The sequence below is a fragment of the Hoplias malabaricus genome, chromosome 1 (genome assembly GCF_029633855.1).
Source record: "Hoplias malabaricus isolate fHopMal1 chromosome 1, fHopMal1.hap1, whole genome shotgun sequence".
Lineage (NCBI taxonomy): Eukaryota > Metazoa > Chordata > Actinopteri > Characiformes > Erythrinidae > Hoplias > Hoplias malabaricus.
This window is the reverse complement of record NC_089800.1, coordinates 52,634,615-52,652,799: the sequence shown is the minus strand read 5'-3', so window position 1 is coordinate 52,652,799 and position 18,185 is coordinate 52,634,615. Positions and strand designations below refer to the sequence as shown.

Sequence of the window (18,185 nt, the reverse complement as noted above, 5' to 3'; positions counted from 1 at the left end):
TTGCTGTTGATCTTCTCAGTCATTTGGTCACATAGTTATTATTAATAATAACACAGAAATCTTTTTAATGGTGAATAAAAGCACACAAATTTTAAAAAATAATGAATGCAAAACAAATAAATGAAATCTCTTCAATTTCCAACAATCAGTTTTATCACAATTCTATGGAGCAGCGGCATCGTTTTCACGAGAGACCACTCGACAGTTCTTGACCTTAAATAAACATTTTATTCATTTTCAAAAACAAAACAAAATAATAAAAACTAAAAAGGAGGTATCCCCACAGATCTAAAGTCAAATCTGTGGGATCTACACTGCTCGTCTGCTGCACAGGTTCAGTGCGATATGAGCTGCAGATTAACAACTGATGACCGTCACTGTGGTCATTCACTGAGGTCTTGTTCTTGCTCTAAAAATAGTTCCAGTTTGCTCTTATGAAGGAAAAGGAGTTAATACATTTCAAAACAAACTAATCCAGACTCCTTCAAACAGAGCTGAATGATGCTGCAGTTTTCTCTAAAAGGGATCAGTTTGTGAAAAATAAGCCCCTGTAGGCGCTTGAATAAAGTTTTAACATTTTCCCATTTTGCATGAAATTTGAGGGGAATGTGGACTTTTTTCTGATTGGTCAGTTGTTGATGTACATTTTGACTTGACGCTCCTCTGCTTGTCATCACTTGGAGTTAGGACACTTTGTAAATTTAGGGCTCATCACTTCAGTTTTTGACAGATGTTAAATCTAAGAAATCTCACAGCTGTAAGTGTATTCCTCAAGCATTCAGTTTAAAAAACAGAGAGAGACTACAGGGCATTTATTTTGACTACAGAAAGGTATCAGAGCGTAACCTCACACTGAATGTGGGAAACGAACTGTAGACAATTGTTATTTCGATTTTAAAACACTTCATCGTTAAGCCCTAGACACTCTTATTCTGAAGGAGGAATTCAACTGATCTCTCCAAGCTCCGCCCACAACAGCCCCGCCCACTTCTATAGTTGGCAAGCTTTACAGAGCACTGGTAAAAAGCTCATGAGCTTGAATGAATTAAAGACTGTAAATGTAGGTGTTTGAATATAAACTGTGCTCTGGTAGAGTGGGATTTTACCAGTGTTTCACAAAACTTGTCTAACCTTGTCCAACCTAGCAACAGTAACTATGGGAGGATGTAATTGTAGGTAGAGCCTGGATGAACTGAAGCTGTACCTGAGTGTTTTGTTACTGTTTACACTATGTGCATATTTGTGTGTGTGGTCCGTTTGTTTTCCTTCCTTTCTCCTGCCACTCGTGGATCCTGTGGATTTCCAAAGATCCTCTAAGGAGCGCCGTTGCCCCCGGAGCCACGGGTTCTGAAGTTGTGCCATAATTTCACCAGCGGCTCCCTGTTCTTCCAGATCAGCTCATGACCGTAGAATATATACCAACTACACACAAAAACACACACACACACACACAATGCAATTCATTACAAAGAAAGGAGCTTAAAGGGCCTATATCCTACATTTATTTGTTATTACAGTTTTTTGTTGTTGTTTAGTTTTGCTTGCGGTCACTCACATGCCGAACAGAGCTCCTCCTAAATGAGCAGCGTGGTCAAAGAAGCGCCATCCCAAAATCAGACCTGCTGTATCCAGGGCAACAATGGCCTTCAGTGCCTGTGACATCACAGCAGAGATTTAGAAGTAAATGTAAATATAATAGAAATAGAAATGTGAGAAATGCTTAAAAAGTTTAATTACTGTAATAAACACTGAATTACATATCATAAATGTGTGTGTGTGAGAAAGAGAGAGGGAGAGAGACGCCTTACAGTGAAAATGTGTATATATTTGTACGTACATATGTGAATAGGGGTGTCGTTTGTGTAACAGTCTTTGTGCATATACATAATAGTTTGTGTGTGTGTGTGTGTGTGTGTGTGTGTGTGTGTGAGAGAGAGAGAGAGACTCACATTTCCTGCTGTAAATGTGTACATTGGGAGGAAGATAATGGCGAGTTTAGCTTCGGGCATCTTCGTACACACTGCTGCCAGGACAGTCATTATAGCCCCGGACTGAAACATGCATTAAATATAATCAATATTATTAACAAATTATATTACTAATGTCCTTCTGAAGTCATGTGGTCATTCTGTAGGCGTCATGTCCATGTGAGGAGCTCTGGGTCCAAGCTGGATTTCTCCATTGCAGAAATGAATAGGATTTTAGACCCAGAACTCCTTATATGGGCATGATGCCCCATTAAAGACCTGTATATAATTTTGCAGTGATGATGTTATGACTCACCGCACCCAGTGAAGGTCCTAATCGACCGGTAGCTGTTTTACTCACGTAACTAACAAACGTAGAGATTACACCTGAAACACATGCACAAATGACCTTTAGACAAATTTAAACAGTACTGCAAAAACCTACATTCCACACTCACATTAAAATAGGACTCCTTTCACAGGAGTCCTCTGGTGGCAGCTGTAAGCGTTTAGAATTGTGCGTTGGTGTCTGCATCACACTGCAATTACACTGCCACTAGGGCTGAATCTCAAATATCGTACTCTACTAAATAATTTAATACAATGTAGTGGTGTAGTAGTACATTTTATAAACTTTTAAAGTGCACTATGTAGGGAGTAGGGCACTATTTGGGACAGAGCCTAGTTCACATAACCTGCCAGGAAAGAAACAAATACAACCCTGGCACTTTTTTCTCGCCTGGGTCCTTGCTATTTTAAGTAAGATTTTTTTTCTGCAGGTGATCCACATTTTTATTTGTTCCATGACGTTCAAACCAATGTCCCGAGGAAATCTCTTGCCATGAATTTGCTGCAGTCTTTGGAGTGTGGAGAAGAGGAGTTCATATGTCTGGATTTCCTCCAGCTCATTCCTCCTTATCGTATGACTGCGGACCAATCGCAGTCTGCATCCTTGTGACACGTAGTGTACACTGGACCTACGAGCTGCTTAGTGCTGGCCCTATCATTGTGAAATAGCTGGTTCAATTCCTGCTGGTGCCTCAGCCAGTTGAAGGCACGAGTGCTTAAGATCACAGCAGGCTCTGGGTGGGTATGGTGCCCTTCTTGATTCTACCCTTTCACTCAGGTTTGGGACCGGCACCAGGAGTCCATAAGAGCCCCAATCCCGGTGGCTGGTCAGTGGACGCTTGGAGAACGCATTAAGACTCTGACCTGAACCCAGCCCCACACAGCCCTGGTGCTGTGGCAAATAAACAGTAAATGTGCCCTCTAAGGGACAAGTGCCCTGTGTAGTGTGTGTTCCTGCCTTGGGCCGAGTGATACCAAGCCATGAGACCCTGATCAAGAAGAAATATATAAGCTAGATTCCCAAGAATGGCATACACTTGACTGCAGGGAGTAAGTAAACTCCTTCTGAGTGTCGTACCTGCGGAGAGGTACATGGCGAGGAACTGCTCCTTGCCCATCATGTTGACGATGCTGGAGCTGAAACTCCACAGCACATACATATTCGCCGCCATGTGGAACAGGGAGAAATGACTGAAGGTGGAGAGCAGCATTGGCCAACACAGCGTTTCTACAAAATGGAAACATTCAACTTTAACCTGGAAGTTCTAAAAAAAAAAAAAAAAAACAGCAACACGGTTTAATATTCATAAACGAACACGTTTAACATCAACCTCACTTCCTGTAACGTCACATAAACACCACAATCCATTATGACATGAACACAAGTCCACAATCTGGGTGGGTCTACTCACTGGAGGCGGGGTTGGAAGTGAAGTATTTCACCATCGTTCGCTGCAGAGAGGGAATTCTCCAGCAACAGAACACCAGCACGTTGGACGCTATGATACCTGAACAACAACGATCAAATATTTTAAAGATATTAAGAGTGTAGCCGTCAAAGGAAGTGTGTGTGTGTGTGTGTGTGTGTTTATGCTAGAAGACATGTCCTCAGTAAAATAATGGAGCTTTTCCACTGCATGGAATCTATTCTACTGGACTCTACTCACTGTTTGGTCCCTAGTTCATTTTCTACTCCCTCAGCTCTGAAACTGCAGCGTTCTAAACACGCTCAATATTTGAAAAACAAATGATTTTTTTCTGTGATGATAATCAAGTTAATGTGACCCTTCAGTGATGGCTGTGAGAAAGGAACCTGTGATTCAATTCTTAAATAATTAAAGTAGGAACATCACACAGTGTATGTGTGATGAGCAAGTGCTCTGTGTGTGTGTGTGTATGTGTGAGAGAGAAAGATAGAGACCTGTAACAGTTCTCTGGCCTTCACTCAGACTGTTCCACCACTGATTTATCTGAAAAACACAAAAGCGAAAATAATGCAACTGAGGCCTGAAGCTGAAGGTGGTAAAGAATCATTTGGTAAAGAACTGAACCGAATCATAATCTGAGCTCTGAGATTTACACCAGTTACCTTTATCAGCATGTTTATATAAACACATACATACACACACACACACACACACACCTGTTTACGGAAATCCCCATGTTTCTGTGGGCGGAGTTTATCCAGCCAATCAGCTCGCACTTCATCGAAGTAGCTCTGGACACGAGACTTGAGACTTTCGTACTGCCATATTGCTGCCCCTCCGAATGAACAGCCTGTAAACTGACCTGGAGTCAATATTACACACTCACACACACAACTACATACACAGTGCTGTTAGTGGAACAAAACCTCGCATCTCCAAAAAATGACCAGGAGAAGGGGAATAAGTATGAGATATTTACTGATGCGTTAATCATGAAATTTCAGACACAATGTAAAGGATAATAGGGAAAAAAGAACAATAACAAAACAAGAAATGAAGATATACCCTTTTGGTTGTATAGCACTGACTCTCATTGGTCTCAGAGGTTTATGACGTTTAAGACATGAAATCCTGAACAAACCTGGTTAGGACCGGAGCAGAGCAGTTGTGCTAAACCAGTTGTCTGCAGGATGTAGCCCTCTAAAAATTTAGGCAACGAGTTGTGAACATTGGCTACAGAGCCAAACCACACAGTAGTGAAACTTGAGATTTGATGCTGAATTAACGGCAAGTCGTTCTGCGAATGCAGATGTAAACACACTCAGGTCTAGATCTAGTGCCTAGAGTGGCACACCTACCCCCACAGTGAACACCAGAGGTTTCACCAATCTTCCAAATGACCTGTCGGGGTGAGGAGCAGGGGGCGGCTGTTGCTGTGGTTCCATGCTCCTTTTCTGCATCACCTCACCAGACTCCCCCTCCTTCTTGGTCTCCGCCCTTTTCACCACTTTCCGGAAACCGCATCTCTGCTGATGGTGGAGGAGAAACCTACACACACACACAATACACAATTTATTCATCACTCATATCTCCTCATACTGGTAAGGATAAAACTAATAACAATAATAATAATAATAATAATAATAATAATACAACCAAAGTAATTTCTGTTAATATTATTCACACCAATAGCATTATTAATATCACTAATTACAATAACCCACATATCAACAGCCCTAATGTTAACCCAAATACTAGTTAATATTAGCTAGCTAATACCATTAATAGTATCACATCAGTGATAACCCCCACTGCATTAACACGGAATGTCTTGGAGGAATGCTTAGATCATTTAAGGTGGAATTCCTATATAATTTAAGGAGGAACTGATAAATCATTGAAGGTGGAATAGTGAACTATACTGAGAAACTGGTGAATATTTCAGACAGGAATGTGTGTAACCACGGCCCTGATGTGTGTGTGTGTGTATTTACCTTCTATTCGCCCAGGGGTGGGGGGTAATTGTCTCTGTTACCCCTGTCCAGGCAGAAAAACTGCCCAGTCCTCTCCTCCACGCCATCATCTACCCTCAGTCGCAAATACATAATAAAAGTCCGCACAGTTCAAGGAAAAACCTACAGAATAAAAGTCTGCAAAGGCTGGAAGTGCACAAAAAAGAAAATGTATAATGTATAACAGCGCGTGGTCTCAACCGACAAACACATTTAAATTAATTATTTATTAATTACTTAATAAATACTTTTTATTAATTTGAAAAAAGTGACAATACATTTATTTAACAAAATAAAAGCATTACGGAAAGCCAGCTACAGACAAAAAGTCAGATGAAACTGCAGGAAAATACACTAAAAAGGGCACTAAAAAATAAACTATATAATAAATAAACTTCAATATAAAGATGAAAAAACTGAGTTTCGAATTTAAAAAACTAAAAATGCGGCAGTTCATGAGACGGAATTATCAACACAGCTAAAAATAGAAAACAGAAATATAATAACTACAGTCTAAACTACAGAGTAAGAGTCTAAACCAGAATTTGTTAGTTTTATACTGTATTTTATGTTATATATGGAAATATATTTTATGCAAAATATTCATTTCTAATTTTATAAAGTCTGTAATAACTATAGCCTGTTTTATTATATTTTACAATAAGTTCAATTTAATATATTTTGTGCATTTCCTCTTGCAGCTAATTGTGTAATAAAGTCAGGTTGTTGTGGATGTGTTATTGTTCTGTGCTTCACGGTGTGTTTACTGAAGCCGAGCCCCTCCCTGTTCTACGCGGTCTCTGCGCACGCGCCGTGCCGCCGCCCGTGTCATGTCTGCGCGCGCGCTCTCCCCACGACCCGGTCCGGGTCCCGGTCCCGGTCCCGGTTCTGGTTCGGCGCGCGCTCCCGAGCCGCTGGACTTCAGATCGGGAGCGCGCCTCCGAGACCTGCAACGACTCGTTACGGAGCTCAGCATGCACGAGCAGCGCGTGCACGAACATGACGACCAGCGCGCGCTCGAGCTGCACACGGCCAAAGACTTCATCTTCTCACTGATGGGTGAGAGAGAGAACAGATAAAGAGAGAGAGAGAGAGAGAGAGAGAGACAGACAGATAAAGAGACAGAACAGAGAAAGAGAGGGAGTGAGAGAGAGAACAGAGAAAGAGAGGGTGTGACAGAGAGAGAAAGACAGAGGGAGAGAAAGAAAAAGAATGACAGAGAAAACAGAAATAGGGAGAGAGGGAAAACGAGTGACAGGAATAGAGAGACTCAGAAAAGAAAAAAGGTGAGTCATACAATTAAGAGAGAGAGAGAGAAGGTGGACAGAAAGAGAAAGGGAGAGGAATATAAACACAGAGAGTGTCTTGTTTTCCCTGTGGGGCTGTATTTGTGTGAGTGACTATACAGTAGAGCGGTTCCTGTAGTGTGTCCTAGATAGGGTTATACTGGATTTGGGTTCTGAATTATTCTATTTTCTTTAGTTGTGGGCACCTACAGAACCTCACACGTTTCCCCTGAGCTCTGAAGTGGCACAAAGCAGAGAAGAGGACGGTGTGTGCCCTGAAGTTTGTGGACACTCCGTATTAGGGGTGTATTCAGCTAATTTAAAGTGACCATATTTTGGACTCAGACGTACAGCTGGGATACTAAGAGTTTAAATTAAACAGAACATAATGGAGCAGTGGCACATGAGCTTAAAGTGGCTTAAAGTAGTATTTTTACCTTAAACTATCAGCTCCACTGACCTCCCCATAAATTTCAGGACAGTGCTGTAAATGTTACACTTTGCAACTGTAGGCGGAGCCCAGGACCAAAAAAAAATCTTACTTAGTGCTCCTTTAAACTTTGCATGCTCAGTGCCAGGTGTTGACCAGGTGAGTGTAAGTTATTGGAGGAGCCCTTGGGATTTTGGACTTTTGAGTGTATGTATAAAATTTGAAGAGTGATAATTTTCTTGACCAGGACAAATGAGTCATTTAAGGTCCTAATGAGTCATTTAAGGTCCTAATGAATCAATTACTTAGAATGAGTTAATTAAGCTCTGTAACTGCACAAGAACAAATGTATGGCTAAACAGCTGTATAAAACTCTGCTGCTGTGCCTTTGTGTGTGTGTGTGTGTGTTTATGTGTATTGCCTCTGGCCATAAATAGCCTGAACTGAGCCGTATGTGTTCTCTGTCCTATATAGTCACAAGGTTCAAACTGATGACATCAGCAGGGTCCAAAATCCAGTACTTTTATTCTCAGAGCATCTCCCTGTTTTGCTGTGCATACATTTTAGCCCCCCTTTCACCCTGTTCTCCAATGGTCAGGACCCCCACAGAGCAGGTATGATTTTGGTGGTGGATCATTGTCAGTGCTGCTGTGACATTGCACTGGGGGTGGTGTATTAATGTGTGTTGCACTGGTCTGAGTGGATCACACGCTGCAGGGGTCATCTGCTAAAGCTGGTCTTGTCCATTGAAGAACATTAAAGTCGTCAAACGTCTTGTCCTGCTGTCCTGTGATCAGGTCTGGTTCAGAAGCTAGATGGGAAGCTGCCGGTGGCGAATGAGTACCTGCTGCTGTCGGGTGGAGTGAGGGAGGGCGTGGTGGACATGGAGCTGGATGAGCTGGATGTGTATGAGCGCGGGACCGATTACGATGTGGACTTCACGCTCCTCGTTCCTGCGCTGAAACTCCACGACCGGAACCAGCCAGTCACACTGGACATGAGACACTCAGCCCCGGGACACACCTGGCTCAGCCTGAGGCTCTTCGACCAGGTAACACTGAGTTTCACGTTTGTGTGAACTGCCTTTTGGGCAAATTGTAATACACCACAGGAACCACAGGGGGTGATATTGTTAATTCCAGTTTAATCTAGGAGTTGTCATTATTTGCAGCCCTAATAATTTGTCCAAGAAGTATAAAATAAAATAATGAATGTTATCACATTGCAATATGATATGTAGCGAGTTAACATCTCCCTCTTCCACGAGGGAACGGTGGGCAGGTGGAAGGACTGCTGCACAGAGGCCGAGCAGGATGTGGGCGCTGAAAACAACAGCAGCAACAACAACAACAACAACAACTACTTCTTCTCACCGACCTTCGTCTGTGGCTGGTTCCACAACGCGGTGAGCTCAGTTCTGCGGGAGCTCGGCAGGAAACCAAAGAGAGGAACACCTCGAGTGGAGAGGGCGGAGCTCCGCGGTGCCGTCACCTCCATCATCCTGGCAGTAGGGGGCAGCAGGGTCCTGTACGACATCGTGCCGGTGGTGTCGTTTAAAGGTTGGCCGGCCGTGGCTCAGGGCTGGCTGATGGAGAACCACTTCTGGGACGGAAAGCTCACGGAGGAGGAGGTTATCAGTGGGTTCTACCTGATTCCAGCGTGTTCTCCGGCTGGCCGCAGGGAGCTGGAGTGGCGTCTGTCCTTCGCCCGCAGCGAGGTGCAGCTGAAGAAGTGCATCTCCCTCGCCTTAGTGCAGGCGCTCCAGTCTGGCAAGGTGCTTATCGCCAACCTGCGGCCCAAAGCCGTGACTCCATACCACCTCCGCTCCCTGGTGCTCTGGGCCTGCGACCGGCTGCCACACAGCTACCTGGCGCAGGAGGACAAGTCAGCCCAGTTCTTTTTGGGTCTGTTGGATGACCTGCAGCACTGCCTCATCAACAAGACGTGTCCGAACTACTTCATCCCGCAGAGGAACATGTTCGAGCACCTCAGCGACTCAGCTGCAGTGTTCACTGCCCGCCGCCTCTCCTCTGTTCGCTCGGACCCGGCCGAGCACCTGCGCACTGCCCTGCAGCGCCCCAGCATCTGTGCCCAGCTGGCACAGGCCACGCCCACTTCCCCGTCTGACCCCGCCTCCGACCCATCCTCTGACTCTGCCCACGACCAGCGCCTTGCTCAGAAGCTGCAGCAGCTGGTGACGGAGAACCCGGGCAAGTCCATCTCCGTGTTCATCAACCCTGACGATGTCACGAGACCTCACTTTCGCATCGATGACAAGTTCTTCTGAAGCCACGCCCACTTTGCCTTTGTCTCACACTCACTATCCAGCTGTTGTTGTTGTTTAATCCCTATCCAGTTAATTTCTTGCTAGTTTGCTCATATTAGCCAAGACCACCAAACTGGCAATGTGAGGGGCACATGCTCACAAGCTCCAGTGCTTCTTTTTATACTGCTCCTACCACAACGCCACAGAAGCTCAACAAGGAGAACACTAACTGCCCACTGTTATCTCACTGTTATTTCATTGGCTAGCTGCTGATTGACGAGGGGCAGGGAGGGCCTACTCTCTTGGCCTCTCACTGACGGATGGCTGTGGCATCAACTCTGCGACACTTGTAAACTCCGCCCTCACATTCTTTTATTGTGTTGTATGTGGCGTGATGATGGAGATCAGTAGAAAGAACAGTTATTCCATGACATCATGTGATATCTACATTGTGATTGGCTCTTTCATTAGATGCTTTTTTCAAACACGACAATGTCAAGACATGGCTTTGTGTGAGATTCCACAGAGGGGTGGGAACAGGGCAATTGATGTTGGGTGAAAGTTTCAGAGCATCAACGACAACGCTGGACAGAACAGAGGAGGAAAGAATGTGAAAAAGAATGTATGTGGTAAAATAGGGAGGGAGAGTGGAGGAGCAAGAGAGAGAGAGAGAGACAGAAAGAGGAAGGATAGAAAGACTAGAGAAACTGAGAGAAGGGAAAAAAGGAAGAAGGAGACAGCATTGTTTTTGTGTAGATCCTGTTTATTGTATTTTGCTGTTTGTTGTTTATGGCTTTTACTGAATGTGGTGTAAATACTGCTGTAACTACGGGGCCCCGCCCACTTCACAGAAATGGACCAATCAGCTGCCTGCTTTCAACTGTCAATCTCACAGTTCTAGATCAGGCACTTTTTCCGAATGTGTGAGAAAGCAAACAAACAAGTAAACAAACAACACAAGATCACAGGGACCAATCACACTGCCTTATATTCCATGTCAGCCAATCAGAGCGTGGCTTGGTTTAATCTATATATGTTTGGTTCAGACCAAACTAATGGAGACACTATAGTTTTATATGTATTTATCACCAGTTTAACGCTGCGTTATGTATTCGTCAATAAATTTGTACAATTTGTTTAAGTTCAAACGACTCAGTCTCATCATTTTGTTTCGAATTATTGTGAAATATTTATTTATTTATTAATTATTTATTTACTAATTGATGGATTGTTGATTGAAACACAATCCACAAATTGCCATAACTTTCAGGTTCCCTCCTTGTTTCTACAGTGTTTGTTAATTCTCTGGTGGCGGCGTGCTCTCAGCGCTGCAGTCACACTGATGTGGCACTGGTACGAATGGATCAGACACAGCAGTGCTTCTGGAGAGAAAAACAAAAAAGAAAAAGGAACAGAGAAATAGAAATTGAGAGAAACAAAAAAGAGATGGAGATAAAATAGAAAGGAGGGAAACGAAAAATGACAGTGAAGAGCGGACACATTGTGACTGTTGTGTCTGATCCACTCGTGCCAGCACAACACACACTAACACACCACCACCACGTCAGTGTCACTGCAGCACTGAGAATGATCCACCACCACATCACACCTGCTCTGTGGATGCTGAAGGACAGGGGGGAAGGGGGGTAATGAAGCATGCAGATCAACAGATGGGCTACGGTCTGTAGTTGTAGAGGTACACAGTGCTCCTGTGTGTTTCAATGGAGCTGAGAGAAGAGAGAGTGTGCAGAAACGCTGAGGTGTGGCTCATTGGTGTGTATATATGGTCAAACGTTAAAAGATGGGGTTAATCAGGGGTGTGTTCCTCTCTTCACTGCGGTAACAGTCTCTACTCTTCTGGAGAGGATTTGCACTGGATGCTGGAACATTGCTGTGAGGATTTGATGGCAGGAGGTGCAGGGTGGAGGGTGTCCAGGTGTTTTTAGAGATCACTGTTTCTTGTTTTCGTTTCTATTCCACACACTTTCCCAACTTTTCTGTGGAGTTTATGATCTATTCCAGAGTTTGGGAGCTGCATTATGTCACAGAAACTCTTCGGACGCCTGAGTGTACGAGTCTTTTGTGGGAAAGCGTGGCCTAAGCTCTGGAAAAGCACATTGAGAGGTTTTATATAATTATAGCTGTTATATTATATTTAGCATTAGCTTTAGCTGCTGGGAGCTGAGTGTCCAGATTTTAAGGCGAGTTTCTAAAGTAAAGAAGTGCTGAGGCTGTGTGTGTGTGTGTGTGTGTGAGTGTGTGTGGTTATTATTGTATCTTGCTGACTGATTGTGAACTGTATTTATTTCTGTTTCTGACTGCTGAGACTTCTCAGCTTCATCAGCTAAATAACAGCATAATACAGCTGTGTGTGTGTGTGTGTGTGTGTTTGTTCGTTCTCTGGACGGATATTTTTGTATCCTGCTGCCTCAGCACCTGTGCACACACACACACCTGCGACACCCCCACCCCAGCCAAACACTTATAAACACACACACACGCTGCTCCACATCCTCAGCACCATCCATCATCGTCGTAGTAACAGCTATAAGGAACAAAAGCATTCCTAAATATGTGTTCCTTTATCATCATTAATAAAGTGCATGCTCGTTAATTCCTATTGGTCCGTTCTTTGCGAAATATTTACATAATAAAAAAGGTGGGGGTGCGAGAAAGATCACCAACAACTGTGCATTTTCTAACTGAGTGAAGGAGTGAGTGTGTGAATATGTGAGTGAATGAATGAGTGTGTGAGTGAGCGAGTGAAGGAGTGAGTGTGAATGTGTGAGTGAATGTGAGAGAATGAGTGAGTGTGTGAGTGAGTGAATGAGTATGTGTGAGTGAGTGAGTGTGTGTGTGTGTGTGAATAAATGAGTGAGTATGTGAGAAAGTTAATCCTAGTCTTAAATGGAGCCCTAAGCCAAGTGTTCCTCCACAAAGTCTACACTACGGTGACTTCAGCTCCATTGCCAACGTACAGAAGGATGACCTCAAGGGTCTGAACACTTCTCAGCTTCACATTCAGGTAATAAACACACACACACACGTATACACACATATACACACGTTTCAATACCTGTCTCTCCGCCACGTCAGAAAGCTGTGAACCGAGCTGGAGCGAGCTCCTGATTGGTCTGCGCCTGTGTCTTGAGGTGGTTTTGACTTCACTGAAGGTTGCTGTAATGATGCATAGAGGGCGCTAGTGAGCTTAACTATTATTTATGTTAGCTTAATTACTCTCACCCAGAGAGCGAGAAAGAAAGGAGAGAAGTGAGAGAGAGAAATGAGGATGAGACAGAAATGGAACAATGAGGGACAGAAAAGAGGTAGAGATGAATTGAAAAAGAGAAAGAAGAAAGAAAAAGGTACGGAGAAATAAAAGAATTGAGAGAAACTGAAAGAGAAAGGAGGGAAATGTAAAACGAAATTAGTGAAAGAAAGGAGTGAGAAGGGGAGGAATAGAAGACAGAAAGAAGAGACATGAAAAGAGAATAATAACAGACAAGGGAGAAAAGAGAAAGACATTAAAGGCGAGTGACATCACCAGCGCGCTGCTTGCTGTTCCTGTGGGCGGGGCTTCGCTGTTGATTGACGGCAGCAGCAGCAACAGAAGCTCCGCCCCCGGCGCGGACAGGACAGCAGCAGGTAAACCGCGCGCGAGCGGTCCATCATCCCGGGATCAAAGGCTCCGCGCACTCACACGCACACATACACACACTCTCACACACAAACACCCTCGCACCAATTTATACATATTACACACACACACACCTATACACACACATAAATATAATCACACAGGCACAGACTCACTCATACACACGCGCGCGCGCGCACAGCAGCTGAACCAGCGCGAGAGCCGCGCCCGCGAGGAACAACGAAGCGGCTTCATCACCTTCATCATCATCATCACCATCATCATCATCATCCTGCGCGAGCAGCGGGGAGATGGAGACCAAGGACAAAGCAGCTGGTGAGTGTTGGAGTGTATGTGTGTGAGTGTGTGTGTTTATGATGTCTTATGGGGATATTTGGTACCCCTACTGCTAGCAAAACAAGTACGAACATTCACACATACACAGCCATACCTACGTATGTGAATCTGTGCTCGTTTTGCTAACCCAATGAGGACCCAGTGTACCCACAATGTCAGGAAAACCGTGTGTGCAAAATGGGGATCTTTTGAAAACGTCATATTTTAAGAACACATTAAACTTTTTGGGTAAAAGTGAAATGAGCAGAAAGACCAAGGATGAGGTTAGGATTAGTTTTAGGTCTGTACTAGGTTTAAACTTAGGTGTAGGGTTAGGTGTCGGTGCAGTGTCACCTGGCTACAGCCGCACATAAGTCTACAGAGGTCCTCATAAGTACAGAAAGACCAACCGGTGTGTGTTTTAGCTTGTGTGTGTGTGTGTGTGTGTGTGTGTGTGTGTTAGACTGCGGTACTAACGCGCGCGTGTGTTCAGCATCCTGATGCAGCAAAAAAAAAAAAAAAAAATTAAAGAAAACCCTAAACAACAACTGACGCCTTTCAACACAACGCGCGCGTGCACACATACACACATATGCAAGTGTGTGAATGTTAAGCGTCATCACTTCGTCTAACACGCCCGTGTGTGTGTGTGTGTGTGTGTGGTGTCCATGTGTGTAATGTGTCTATAGTATGTTTGTTGTGTGTGTTTAAGTGCATGTGTAATAGAGTGTTAATATTGTTTGTGTCCAGTGTGTGTGTGTGTGTGTGTATGTTGGGGTTAATGGCGTTACCGCTGGTGATCAGCATGCAGGACATGTACACACTGACTTTACTGCACCCTTGGTGTGTGTGTGTGTGTGTCTCTGTGTGTGTGATGTCCTGTTATGTTGAACATATCTCTATCTTGTAATTACACCTGGAGGGTGTGTATTCTGAGTGTGTGTGCTTGGGTTGGGTGGGGTTGTTGGTGTGTGTTATGGAGTTGAACTTTAAGGAGCCATTATTTTCTCCAGGGACTCTGCTGCATGTTGTGGAATAGTCATTATTCTGACACCTAGTGTCCTAGACGCATCAGAGTTTCTGCACTAGAACTCTTTTAAACAAGACCATCTCCATGTGGGGAACCCACACTCTGGAGCATAAACTGTATGATTCAGGAACTACACAGCACTTTGTTTCTTTGTCTGATGTGTGTTGCACATTAAAGCGATTATAAACCACTTTCCTAAATATAGTTTACTGCCTTTTGAAGGTAAATATGACTGATTGCACCTTTATCATTACAATGTTACAGAGCTGACTGTTATACTGTTACAAAGCTGATTACAGTTACAGAACAGATCCAGAGGGTCTCACTGTTACAGAGCTGACTGTTATACTGTTACAGAGCAGAGCCCGAGTGTCTCACTGTTACAGAGCAGAGCCTGACTGTCTCACTGTTACAGAGCTGACTGTTATACAGTTACAGAGCAGATCCTGGGTGTCTCACTGTTACAGAGCAGATCCAGAGTGTCTCACTGTTACAGAGCTGACTGTTATACAGTTACAGAGCAGATCCTCCGTGTCTCACTGTTACAGAACAGATCCTGAGTGTCACACCGTTACAGAGCAGATCCTGAGTGTCTCACTGTTACAGAGCTGACTGTTATATTGTTACAGAGCAGAGCCTGGGTGTCTCACTGTTACAGAGCAGAGCCTGAGTGTCTCACTGTTACAGAGCTGACTGTTATACTGTTACAGAGCAGAGCCCGAGTGTCTCACTGTTACAGAGCTGACTGCTATACAGTTACAGAGCAGATCCTGAGTGTCTCACTGTTACAGAGCTGACTGTTATACTGTTACAGAGCAGAGCCGAGCCTGAGTGTCTCATTGTTACAGAGCTGACTGTTATACAGTTACAGAGCAGATCCTGAGTGTCTCACTGTTACAGAGCAGAGCCTGAGTGTCTCACTGTTACAGAGCAGAGCCTGAGTGTCTCACTGTTACAGAGCTGACTGTTATACAGTTACAGAGCAGAGCCTGAGTGTCTCACTGTTACAGAGCTGACTGCTATACAGTTACAGAGCAGATCCTGAGTGTCTCACTGTTACAGAGCAGATCCTGAGTGTCTCACTGTTACAGAGCAGAGCCTGAGTGTCTCACTGTTACAGAGCTGACTGTTATACTGTTACAGAGCTGACTGTTATACTGTTACAGAGCAGAGCCCGAGTGTCTCACTGTTACAGAGCAGAGCCTGGCTGTCTCACTGTTACAGAGCTGACTGTTATACAGTTACAGAGAAGATCCTGGGTGTCTCACTGTTACAGAGCAGATCCAGAGTGTCTCACTGTTACAGAGCTGACTGTTATACAGTTACAGAGCAGATCCTCCGTGTCTCACTGTTACAGGACAGATCCTGAGTGTCACACAGTTACAGAGCAGATCCTGAGTGTCTCACTGTTACAGAGCTGACTGTTATATTGTTACAGAGCAGAGCCTGGGTGTCTCACTGTTACAGAGCAGAGCCTGAGTGTCTCACTGTTACAGAGCTGACTGTTATACTGTTACAGAGCAGAGCCCGAGTGTCTCACTGTTACAGAGCTGACTGCTATACAGTTACAGAGCAGATCCTGAGTGTCTCACTGTTACAGAGCTGACTGCTATACAGTTACAGAGCAGATCCTGAGTGTCTCACTGTTACAGAGCTGACTGTTATACTGTTACAGAGCAGAGCCGAGCCTGAGTGTCTCATTGTTACAGAGCTGACTGTTATACAGTTACAGAGCAGATCCTGAGTGTCTCACTGTTACAGAGCTGACTGTTATACTGTTACAGAGCAGAGCCGAGCCTGAGTGTCTCATTGTTACAGAGCTGACTGTTATACAGTTACAGAGCAGATCCTGAGTGTCTCACTGTTACAGAGCAGATCCTGAGTGTCTCACTGTTACAGAGCAGAGCCTGAGTGTCTCACTGTTACAGAGCTGACTGTTATACAGTTACAGAGCAGAGCCTGAGTGTCTCACTGTTACAGAGCTGACTGCTATACAGTTACAGAGCAGATCCTGAGTGTCTCACTGTTACAGAGCTGACTGTTATACTGTTACAGAGCAGAGCCCGAGTGTCTCACTGTTACAGAGCAGAGCCTGACTGTCTCACTGTTACAGAGCTGACTGTTATACAGTTACAGAGCAGATCCTGGGTGTCTCACTGTTACAGAGCAGATCCAGAGTGTCTCACTGTTACAGAGCTGACTGTTATACAGTTACAGAGCAGATCCTCCGTGTCTCACTGTTACAGAACAGATCCTGAGTGTCACACCGTTACAGAGCAGATCCTGAGTGTCTCACTGTTACAGAGCTGACTGTTATACAGTTACAGAGCAGATCCTCCGTGTCTCACTGTTACAGGACAGATCCTGAGTGTCACACAGTTACAGAGCTGACTGTTATACTGTTACAGAGCAGAGCCCGAGTGTCTCACTGTTACAGAGCTGACTGCTATACAGTTACAGAGCAGATCCTGAGTGTCTCACTGTTACAGAGCTGACTGTTATACAGTTACAGAGCAGAGCCAAGCCTGAGTGTCTGACAGTTACAGAGCTGACTGTTATACAGTTATAGAGCAGATCCTGAATGTCTCACTGTTACAGAGCTGACTGTTATACTTGTACAGAGCAGATCCTGAGTGTCTCACTGTTACAGAGCTGACTGTTATACTGTTACAGAGCAGAGCCCGAGTGTCTCACTGTTACAGAGCTGACTGCTATACAGTTACAGAGCAGATCCTGAGTGTCTCACTGTTACAGAGCTGACTGTTATACTGTTACAGAGCAGAGCCGAGCCTGAGTGTCTCATTGTTACAGAGCTGACTGTTATACAGTTACAGAGCAGATCCTGAGTGTCTCACTGTTACAGAGCTGACTGTTATAAAGTTACAGAGCAGATCCCGAGTGTCACACTGTTACAGAGCTGACTGTTATACAGATACAGAGCCGATCCTGAGTGTCTCACTGTTACAGAGCTGACTGTTATACAGTTACAGAGCAGAGCCGAGCCTGGGTGTCTCACAGTTACAGAGCTGACTGTTATACAGTTATAGAGCAGATCCTGAGTTTCTCACTGTTACAGAGTTGACTGTTATACAGTTACAGAGCAAATCCTGAGTGTCTCACTGTTACAGAGCTGACTGTTATACAGATACAGAGCAGATCCTGAGTGTCTCACTGTTACAGAGCTGACTGTTATACAGTTACAGAACAGAGCCTGAGTGTCTCAGTGTTACAGAGCTGACTGTTATACAGTTACAGAGCAGATCCTGAGTGTCTCATTGTTACAGAGCTGACTGTTATACAGTTACAGAGCAGATCCTGAGTGTCTCACTGTTACAGAGCTGACTGTTATACTGTTACAGAGCAGAGCCGAGCCTGAGTGTCTCACAGTTACAGAGCTGACTCTTATACAGTTACAGAGCAGAGCCTGAGTGTCTCACTGTTACAGA

The 18,185-nt window shown here is 44.4% G+C and overlaps 3 protein-coding genes across 3 annotated transcripts in view; 2 read left to right on the top strand and 1 right to left on the bottom strand.

Moving 5' to 3' along the window:
* Positions 1 to 60: 60 nt before the first annotated feature.
* Positions 61 to 5,868, bottom strand: parlb (presenilin associated, rhomboid-like b). The gene is made up of 10 exons (XM_066679314.1): positions 5,737 to 5,868; positions 5,101 to 5,290; positions 4,459 to 4,599; positions 4,237 to 4,285; positions 3,728 to 3,823; positions 3,394 to 3,543; positions 2,284 to 2,354; positions 1,950 to 2,051; positions 1,556 to 1,653; positions 61 to 1,422 (listed from the first exon to the last, which is right to left on the bottom strand). The coding sequence occupies exons 1-10, from the start codon at positions 5,823 to 5,825 to the stop codon at positions 1,314 to 1,316; spliced, it is 1,095 nt and encodes a 364-aa protein (XP_066535411.1). The 5' UTR covers positions 5,826 to 5,868; the 3' UTR covers positions 61 to 1,313.
* Positions 5,869 to 6,577: 709 nt separating this feature from the next.
* Positions 6,578 to 10,858, top strand: LOC136705632 (nucleotidyltransferase MB21D2). Its single transcript, XM_066679301.1, has 3 exons — positions 6,578 to 6,813; positions 8,268 to 8,521; positions 8,738 to 10,858. The coding sequence occupies exons 1-3, from the start codon at positions 6,585 to 6,587 to the stop codon at positions 9,755 to 9,757; spliced, it is 1,503 nt and encodes a 500-aa protein (XP_066535398.1). The 5' UTR covers positions 6,578 to 6,584; the 3' UTR covers positions 9,758 to 10,858.
* A 2,574-nt stretch (positions 10,859 to 13,432) lies between these two features.
* The window catches only part of fgf12b (fibroblast growth factor 12b), a 48,092-nt gene continuing 43,339 nt past the window's right edge, over positions 13,433 to 18,185 (top strand). Inside the window, exon 1 of the mRNA XM_066666724.1 lies at positions 13,433 to 13,709. Within this exon, the coding sequence (XP_066522821.1) occupies positions 13,685 to 13,709 (25 nt within the window). The 5' untranslated portion in view covers positions 13,433 to 13,684. The remainder of the gene's footprint in view (positions 13,710 to 18,185) is intronic.

Bases quoted from the DNA above. Each gene is read 5' to 3' on its own strand.
- LOC136705632 (XM_066679301.1), top strand. From the start codon at position 6,585: ATGTCTGCGCGCGCGCTCTCCCCACGACCCGGTCCGGGTCCCGGTCCC. The intron at 6,814-8,267 runs GTGAGAGAGAGA...TCCTGTGATCAG, and splicing joins CTTCATCTTCTCACTGATGG to GTCTGGTTCAGAAGCTAGAT. The intron at 8,522-8,737 runs GTAACACTGAGT...CTCTTCCACGAG, and splicing joins GCCTGAGGCTCTTCGACCAG to GGAACGGTGGGCAGGTGGAA.
- parlb (XM_066679314.1), bottom strand. From the start codon at position 5,825: ATGATGGCGTGGAGGAGAGGACTGGGCAGTTTTTCTGCCTGGACAGGG. The intron at 4,600-5,100 runs GTAGGTGTGCCA...ACTCCAGGTCAG, and splicing joins CTCTGGTGTTCACTGTGGGG to TTTACAGGCTGTTCATTCGG. The intron at 3,824-4,236 runs GTCTCTATCTTT...GTTGTTGTTCAG, and splicing joins AGGCCAGAGAACTGTTACAG to GTATCATAGCGTCCAACGTG.